The sequence below is a fragment of the Limanda limanda genome, chromosome 11 (assembly GCF_963576545.1).
Source record: "Limanda limanda chromosome 11, fLimLim1.1, whole genome shotgun sequence".
Lineage (NCBI taxonomy): Eukaryota > Metazoa > Chordata > Actinopteri > Pleuronectiformes > Pleuronectidae > Limanda > Limanda limanda.
This window is the reverse complement of record NC_083646.1, coordinates 9158293-9167883: the sequence shown is the minus strand read 5'-3', so window position 1 is coordinate 9167883 and position 9591 is coordinate 9158293. Positions and strand designations below refer to the sequence as shown.

The following is a 9591-nucleotide window of genomic DNA, read 5'->3' as shown; positions in this document are numbered from 1 at the left end:
TATATGCAATATAGCTACAATATGTGTAAGTGAATTGTTAGTTTAATTTTGCATTGAAATAGGATAGAAAAGGCCACTGATGTTTACCTTCTGCCACTCTGCCCTCAGCTGTAAAGAAGCTCTGGGCTGCAACAACCGGCTTTTAAGCGCAGCCGACCCTCTTGCAAACAAAACAGGTTTTCAGAGAATTTCATGCACGCATTGTCTGTGGACTAGTTGCTGATTGGGTGTAAAGGCTATGAAGACAAAAAATGTGGTCATGCAACTTGCAGGCAGGTCAGGTTGAAATCTTGTTTCAATTTTTCCAAATTACACTGAATCCATTTCTGACTCTTAGTTTTTGATATTTTGGTTTGCTCTCTCGTCTCTTTTTAATAATTTCCATTGCAGCACGACATTAGCTCCCTCTTAATTGTTGAAACTTGCTGCGTGATTACATTTCAGTCAGACAACTAACGTCAAACATTTAATGCAGCAGTAGAACAGGATTAGGCTCCAACTTAATCACTCCATATGATTACACACAGTAATAATTGGAGTGATGAGCAAATACTTGTAAACCCCCATTGGAGCCTACAGGTGGATGCTGGGGCGGTGGAGGGGCTGAAGCAACTGGTCGCAATACTGCAGCAGCAGTGCGAGCAAAGGGGATGATCGAAAATTTCTCTCAGATGATGTATGTCGCTCCATGGGACGGATGGACTTACAAATGGATGGACTTAAAGACTTTCATGCATAAAAATCACAATGTTTGAAAGCAATATTAGAGCAAAATTACAGTCTTTGGTCCAATTGGCTTTTGAATATTGGGATGCAAACAATACCATAGAAACATTTTACAAGATGGCAATGTCACTCTACCATCCATGATATTGTTCCAGATAATGGTTATGTGGTCATCTCTGTCATATCTTGATTGTTCATGATAGAAGCCCAACGTGTGGAGCAACTCATGCTCCACGGTACCAAGATGACCACATTGCTCATCGATGGAGACAACTTGGCCATTTTGGCTAACTTTGAAAGATAAGAGGAACACCTGCAGAGAGAAGATTTGTTGCACATCACAGACAGATCAATGAAGTGGAGAGCTGGATCGCTTCAGTAGAACGTGAGAATATGTTTGGGAAGGAAAAACAGAATTACCGTGAATTCCTTTTGACTGAAAGGTGCAGGGCTGGCCCTGGCAATGTTGGCTCCCTAGGTGAGATCTCAGATTGGCGCCCCCCCAACATAAACAAGCAATTTGTCATGCATCCCCAGGAACCTTTGGACTGTATATAGATGCACACATAGGCAGATAAAATTGTAAGCTATGAAAAATAATAAAAATATATAATAAAAATATGAAAAGAGTCTGAGATCAGCTGTACTGACAGCATATCATGTCATGTCGACAAAAATAATCATTATTGTGTCCACAATCGGGTTGAATTTTACCTCTATATTGTTCTTTCTTCTCCTCCTGTACTTTGCAGCGCTTTCTGAATTGTGCACCTGATAATTTAATTGTTTTTTGAATCATCTTTGACTCTAACCACAGTCTGACACCGCTGCGTGTACGTCAGGGATGCACCTGAGGCGGAAGCGCAAATTCTCGTGCGAGCAGCTGCCTGACTGTTCACACAGGAAGCGCATTTTCTCCGCGCTTGTTCAAGTGTAAATGATGATGGTCTTCACAGGTGACTGACCTACGCAAGCATGTAGCTGCTATTATGGAGTTTGTTTAATGTCAATTACAATAAAAGACATTTTAGACTCATTTCATTATGTAAACAGTCTCAACTATTAGCGGGTGCTCCTGAAATAAGAAATAAAGAGAGTAGAAGCCAGGTGAACATCAAACTGAAGTAAATTCAAAGACAAATATGAAATAAATATAAATGTTCTTACCCAGGAAAGATGAAATAGGCTCAGCAAGACAATTATGCAGATATACATGATCCAGAATACAAATTTGATCAAAACCACCAGTTCTAAAATATTTTCTTTGTCTCCCTTAATTGACGATTTTTCTTAGCGAATTCTTAAAATGTCTTCTGTGATTAACAAATTTCAGTGGTTGCACTTTTGTCACAAGTTCCTCCACCCGTTGACCTTGTTTCGTATCTTTCAGTATATTCTGCTCAGCTGATAATTATTCTGTTGCAAAACAAATGTTGGAAGCAGGATTATTGACCCAGGATTAATTTGCTTGTTTGCCAGACAGCGAGGGTGTGATGGGTGATATAAGACTGTAAATGTCAGTATGACAGGTAATAAGTGGTTGAGACTGTTGAGCACAGTGAAAGGTTTAAGACCCTGTCCAACCAAACCAGCAACATTTCAAAAATGTTTTTTAGACTGTGAAAGAATCTTCACAACAGATCTCCTGCTTTTCAAAAGAACATATAATCTTCGTAAATCTCTTGCGACATTCTCAGCAATCTTCGCAGCACAGCCCGAGGGATACTAATGTCAGCCGTCCTACCACTTTTGGGTTCATACTGAAGTGTCTCAATAGGCCTAACTAATAAATGGACTTCTGTAAATGTTGGTGCAGACGTTCATGGCACGATTTACCCTGGGAGGGCTCAATTTATGATCATTTTACCTCCACCTTGGAGTAAATTGTGCCAAAGGACCAACCATTTTTGATGTGTCATTGTTCTGAAATGACACAATAAAAAAAAGGTATGTATAGTAACACTTGTTTGCAATAAATAGACTTCTACTTTGCAATATACTGGTCAAAATGTAGAAATACCTGCAAAACCATAACTTTCTGCTGGATTTAGACCATTTGCTCAGTGCAAATTATTAAAAGTTTGCATGCTCACATGATGAACTGAAATGTATACCTTTGAAAACCTTACACTTGAAGAATGTGTAGTTGGCCTGGGGGGGTTGGAGAGCTGAGAACACAATGTCATGCAACTTGTTTGTCTGGCTTCTGTGAGAACGAAGTTGTTTCAAGATGAACATGATCTTTCAGCATGGTGATAAACCCATTACAGTGAAACTAATGTAATTATAAGAGACACATGTGTAATTTTTTACTTACAAACTATCTTCCAATGACAAGTTTAGAAACATTGTACTTAGGCTACAAAAATCATCAAATAATAAAAGCTCTTTTGATACACCTCAATCCAAAAATGTCCTAGAATTCGACATGTTTGAAAAAAACTAAATAGCCAGGGCGTGTTCCTGTAAAAGTAGTTTATTGGCAGATTTATGGTATTAAAAATTCATGCACACCTTCCTGTACTGTGGAGTAAACTCTCGTTATATACCAATTATGTACTAATTTCACTATAAAGTAAAAAGCTGACATTTTCAGGTCGTCAAGCGGAGGGTTCCTGCCATCAGGGCCAGTGAGGCTGTCACCATGGGAATCATGGTTCCTGTGGAAGGACTGGGAAGACGACATGGTGGTTACAACAGAGAATTGTTTGAATAAAACTAGTATAGTTTTACTCAAACATTGCATTGATTTAAGTTCAAATCTGAAGTGCATTGCTATTAATTTTTAGAAAGCATTTAAGAACATTGTTAAATTGTCATATGAACATGGCTGAAACAATAAGATTGAGTTGTCTGTTGACAGACTGAGCAATATCATGAAGTTATTATTTCAAATTTTATATATTTGTGATTTTGTCAGTGACACGTTGTTTTCCATAATATCTAAATGACATTTTATTATTAAAGGATCTAAGTAAAGACTGTGAAGAAGGTGCCAGTGACACAAAGATCATTGTACCTGACTGCAGATGATGATGTATAAGAAGGAATGAGAGTTGTTGTACTGTTTCCCATCCTGTCAGAAGAGGTAGGGGGTTATTACTGGTTTGGTTTAACAAGCATTTTCACATTCTTTGGCAATCCATCTCCAGTGACTCAGTACATGTGTACATATCTTTCAACACACTGTATTAGTTATTTTCCGTGTCGGCTGCATCTCTTACTGTTGGTTTAAGCAGCCTCCCTTATCGTCTGTCTGCAACAGAGTCACGAGGCTCAAGTTCGACCATCTCTGAGGCTCAGGGAGGTCCCAGCCATTCAGTCGCAGTTTTGATAGATCTGTAAATAAAAAGTGTTTAATATATAAAGTCTTAATAAAAAAGGGTTATGGTTTACCTTTCCTGTAACTCATCCAGACACCATGACACAGCAGGATTGAACATTAACCCTGCTGGAGTTAAATGGTTCCTAGTTATGCATCTATCCAATGTAATGGAGGAGTCTTTAAAACATCAGCACCATGAACTTAAGGTTCAGTGAACATGCAGATGCATAATCCATGTACCATCAAAGTTGAGGAGAATGAAGACACTGCCTCCTTTTATAAAGTTCCCTGACCAAAATGCATTGGAAGACAGGAAAGTCCTGTAGCCGAGGTTCGGACCAGCATAGTACGACTCTCCGTTGGTGTCGTTGATGAGATGCCCCACCTTCCTGGGGTTATCCCAGTATTGAAGTGTCTCGCCATTATCTTGATGTGAAAAACACATATTATGAACTCTCAATATACACACACATACAGTACAATTTTTTATCGTGTTTGTATTTGTCTTATGTCAGTGCCTCCCAGTCACCTCCACTGAACGTGCTCTCTGAATTGGTTGTGATGCTTATTTGCTTGGACATCCGCTGCTGGACGTGGGGACTCTGGTCCAGCAATGAGGCGGTCATCTGTCTCCCCGCACACGGCCACTGGAGCTGCTCATCGTTATCTGTGGACACCAGCCGAAAGAAAATACCGAAGTGGTCGGGGTAGCGATACAGCAGGAGCTGGAGGCCGTAGCCCTGTCTGGTTAAGAAGTGTGGGCTCAGTAAGCTTGTTCCGATGCTGCTGTCTATCAGAAAGTGGTCAAAATTGGGAATGTGCCAGATATGATGTGGACACTCAGCTTCAAACAGGCTGACGTCATCGACCGAAAACCCCCCAGAGGAGTTCCCTGCTCCTTTACGAACCTCGAACTCCACCTGGAAGGGCCTGGTGGCATTGAGAGGAATGTGATGGAGCTGCCAGTGGGATGTTGGTGGACCTGGAGAAGGATGATGGACATACAGAATGACTTATATACAGAGGTGTCAAGTAACGAAGTACAAATACTTCGTTACCTTACTTAAGTATCTATACTTTACATGATTACTTATTTTTTACTTCTACTCCTTACATTGTCACGCAAATATCTGTACTTTCTACTCCTTACATTTGAAAAATAGCCTTGTTACTCCTATTTCATTTTGGCTTGTTTTCATTCCGGTTTGTCATCGTTCAAAAACACACAATGCGTGTGTGTGTGTGTGTGTGTGTGTGTGTGGGGGGGGTGTTGCCAACACACACCCCGGACTCGTGAGACACCTGGGGGGGTGGGGGGTGCCATGCTCGGTCGAGTCGAATCAGGCTGTACCGGTTATGATCCTTCCGCAGGCATAGGCTCAAATGGCTTTGAGAACCTGCTGCTTTTGCGGCTGAACAAAGCCTATTGGTAGTTATGTTGTAAATACAGGATTGAGTCCAAAGGTCTCAAGGTCTCTTCCAATAAAGGTTATTGATAACATACCACTGAAGTTTGACTTTTTGCACTATTACAATACTTATTGGTAACTAATTATCATGTCTTCCGCTCCATGAAATGCATGTTAATGCTCAGTAGTACACATATGGTACTTTAATGTATTTGCATTGTAATAAAATTTGATCGTTTTCAATGGGCATATATGCAGCTGAAACGGGTAGCGTAGTGCATCCCACATTTTTCAACATAACATTTTAATAGAACATTATAGTCATAATATAATCAGTTTTGGAGGAGGTGGTGTAGTGCACTATAGGCCCCTGAGACGCGGCTTAAGAGTTTGTCCTTAATGGGGAAAAAATTCCCCTTACATTACTTTTACTTTTATACTTTAAGTAGTTTTGAAACCTGTACTTTTACACTTTTACTTAAGTAAAAAGCTTGAGGTGATACTTCAACTTCTACAGAAGTCCTTTTAAACCCTAGTATCTGTACTTCTACTTGAGTAATGAATGTGAATACTTATGACACCTCTGCTTATATAGCTGTGGAATGCAGTAAGTGCACATGCAAAGTCCTGCTCACACGCGAAAGGCTTTAAACCACACTAGCTAAGGTACGTTTGATTGGCAGTCACCAGCCGCTGTGTGTGAACTTTTCAAAGACGTGACTTGAGGAGGTCACAGACAATTTGGCGACAAATGATGCTTCAGAATACAGGATTTTTTTGTCAAGTTAAGGATCGGATTTACTTTTGGCTCATGTATATCTTCCAGTCCTATATGTCAATACCTCCTCTGAATATTAAGTACACATTGGATTTCGCTGCATAATGTGACCCCCTTTCAAATGACCATGTTTTGTGGGTACAGCAGTGTATGACGTGGAATTTGACCTGTGATCTGTCCCATTAAATAGGTGCTTTCCTGAGCATCCCTGTCGTACTCTCTGATCCAGATGTTGAGCTGGTCTCTGTCACTGCCACTGTGAAAATAGAAAAACTGGAGACACTGAAGTGGCCTCCTTGGATTCATTTTCCTGCTCTGCATTTTGGCGCCATCTCCCTCTTTTCCATAAGATGTGGTGCAGTGCATGAAGGAGCCTCCACCTACACACAATGAAGCACTGAAGTGATCCTCGTGCAATTGGCAGCAATTTAGACAAAACATTTGTGGGCACAAATAATGTTGGAAATTCCGACTCATAGCTCCAACCTTGCTGTTGAAGTATCATATAACAAAAAACTCACCTCTTTTACTGGTTGTTGTGCCGTTTTCATGAGAAGACATTGTTTGATTGTCTGTAAATATAATGAAAATGCAAGTGTTGTATATTTGGTATAGCTGTCAATGCTGATGTAGCATTTCCACTGCCTCTTTCCTATCTATCACAATGATATGAAGATCACTTTGAATAAAAAAGACATGAGCTGCTGAGCGATTAATGAACGGATGAAAAGGAGCTGAGGTCCTGCGGGTCCTTACCTCCCTGTGCACTCAGGCTGGTGTGGTCGGAGAACGGCCCGGCGATGGTGCTGCCGACTCTCTCCCAGCTGCTGTTCCCTGCAGCACAAACAATCACATCACACATCCTCTCGTCCTCAAAGCTGCACGACATCAGAAAGGTGACGGCAGATGCTGCGAACGCAAAAACACAAATTCGTCATCATCTGCCCAACAAATACCACAATTAATTAACATTGTGTGGTAAAATACTTACTGCAGTTGTAAAGCTGTTGGAGTTTCCGTACATCATTGGAGCTCATTTCTAGACGCTGACCAATCACGTCTTGGTACTCCGGTTGGTTAGCGATGATGGTGGACCCGTTGCCATTCGAGAAGGCATCTTTTCCATAGTGCATCACAGAGGCGTAATCATACGGCGTTCCAAATGTGGTTGTATGATTTGCACTGTGTTTCAAGAAATTGTGTTCCTTTCCTGAGCAAAACGTGGAAAATATGTTTTCTTTTCCTTTTGCATACAAACATCAGAATGAAACATTCAGCTAAAAGGTAAACAAACCTTCTTCCACGTTTTCCCAGACTATGGTGATGTACTCATCTCTGTCATATCTTGACTGTTCATGCCAGAAGCCCAATGCATGAAGGAACTCATGCTCCACAATGGCGAGGTGATCACACCATTCTCCAATAGAGAGACTTTGGTTGCCTTGACGTTGATTCCCGACATATGACCAACATCTGTGGACAGGACATTGGCAAAAGGCAGATAATGAAGTTACGTTACTAGTTTGACATTTGGGGAATTAGCCCCTTTATTTCCAAAAGTCTAAATAAAATGAAGGCCTACTTAATCGTCACTTGGTGCCAGTGTTGGGAGATGGAGTGACGGTATCGGTGTTGTGACGGCACATGCGCTCCACCAATCTTGAGTCGGTCTTAAATTAATTCAAACTAAACTTTCACACTTGAATGTGCCTTATATGAAGGAAACTATCTTCTAAAGAAAAATGTGCTTAATGTGGACTTTTAGTTTGGTCCATATCCCATCCACTAACATGGAGGAGGCAGGGTTTATAACCTTTACTGCAGCCAGCCACTAGGGGGGCGTATGAGATTCTTTGGCTTCACATTTGACGAGACATCACATCATAAATCTTTACACGTAGTCTTTGGTTAACGCAGATATCCTCATCGAGTTACATGGGGAAAAGAAGAACCAGGACAGAACCAAGACTTCAGCCTGAGCCTTCTATGTCATAATAAACAACAGCATAATGAATCACCCCTCGTCCCTGATGACCACGATGTAGTTTGGTTCGTCTTCCCAGGGTTTGAAGTCGATGCATGTTTTCAGCCGTATTTGGTCAAAAGCCCGTAGAACAACTCCCCTGGCATTTAAGTCTGGGTGTCAGGGAGAGCAAAGACACAGAGGTGCAGAGTTATTTATCGGCATGTAAATCAGTTTGTTTTCTTAACAGCTGAACGAAAACAAAGAAGATTCCTCAGTCGCACCGAGGCTCTCATCCAGCACATATGGGACCGGTATCTCCCATATCCTCTGCTCTTCCAGAACAATGTTCCTGTCATGGCCCTTTGAAATGCAAGAGAATGAAATGAGTGATCAGACAAAGAGTATTGTGAGTGTTGTTTGACAGTATTTCTTTAACAGTGAGATAGTTGAGATGCTCACAGTTATCACTTGTATGTCTCCATCACGTAGATTCAGATCTGAAAGGTAGAACGGTTATTGTTATTTTTTAATCCACATGGCCCAAAGTCACAGTTTGATGCATGCATGTCTAATTTGGTCCACTAGGGGTCTCTCAATCAAAACTATGACAAAAGACTTATGACACATTAAAAGGCAACCAAAAAGAAACTCCCCGCTACCTTGAATTCATTTTGGGATTTCTCAGGGTTTGTTGTTGGAAACATTTTGGTTATGTAAGTACACAAGTCAACAAGATACATTGTATAGATCCAGTCATTCTAGACATTTGTGTAATGAAGGATTGTTCCATGTTTATCTTTAACACACCTTTATTTATCTCAACAATGTCTGGTTCAGCTTCATTTCCATTCCAATCTGTTAAAAAAACAAGACAACATGAGATAAAAGAAAAACGTTTCAGCATGACTGAAATTAGTAATTCCAAAATTGATTATGTCACTCCATATGATCTCAGCTGGATAAGTCATTATGAGCTCATTAAATCAATTGACTTCATATAAAATGGTGATTGAGGTCATCAGTTATTATGAGTGACGAGGCTGCTGTCATCACGTCACCTCCAGCCGCTCCTGCAGTTGAAATGGGCTGTGGATGCATGCACACAAACGTGAGATGGATCGCAGCGGTAGTGTTGACAAACGAGATTAATGCTTTAAATGTGCGAAACCTACCGAGGTGGATGACTGCTGCAAAAACAAACCCACCAGTAGAGATGCGAAAACGTACATTTTCTGTTTGGAAGAAGGAAAACAGCAAAACGATAGATTGATCAAAGTTAGAGTTGTTAAAGATAATTTGTTATTCATATTTTAACATAACGCGTTACATAACTGTAATATAGAGAGCAAAAATTGGGTAAGAAATAATCAGTACTACGCACAGGTGT

The 9591-nt window shown here is 40.6% G+C and overlaps 1 protein-coding gene across 1 annotated transcript; it reads right to left on the bottom strand.

The window, feature by feature from the left end:
* Positions 1 to 3318: 3318 nt before the first annotated feature.
* Positions 3319 to 9302, bottom strand: LOC133013933 (meprin A subunit beta-like). The gene is made up of 12 exons (XM_061081016.1): positions 9263 to 9302; positions 9012 to 9059; positions 8664 to 8701; positions 8486 to 8564; positions 8257 to 8374; positions 7533 to 7711; positions 7230 to 7448; positions 6974 to 7147; positions 6406 to 6612; positions 4581 to 5033; positions 4345 to 4477; positions 3319 to 3397 (listed from the first exon to the last, which is right to left on the bottom strand). Exons 1-12 carry the CDS (start codon positions 9300 to 9302, stop codon positions 3319 to 3321), a joined length of 1767 nt encoding a protein of 588 aa, XP_060936999.1.
* Positions 9303 to 9591: the final 289 nt, after the last annotated feature.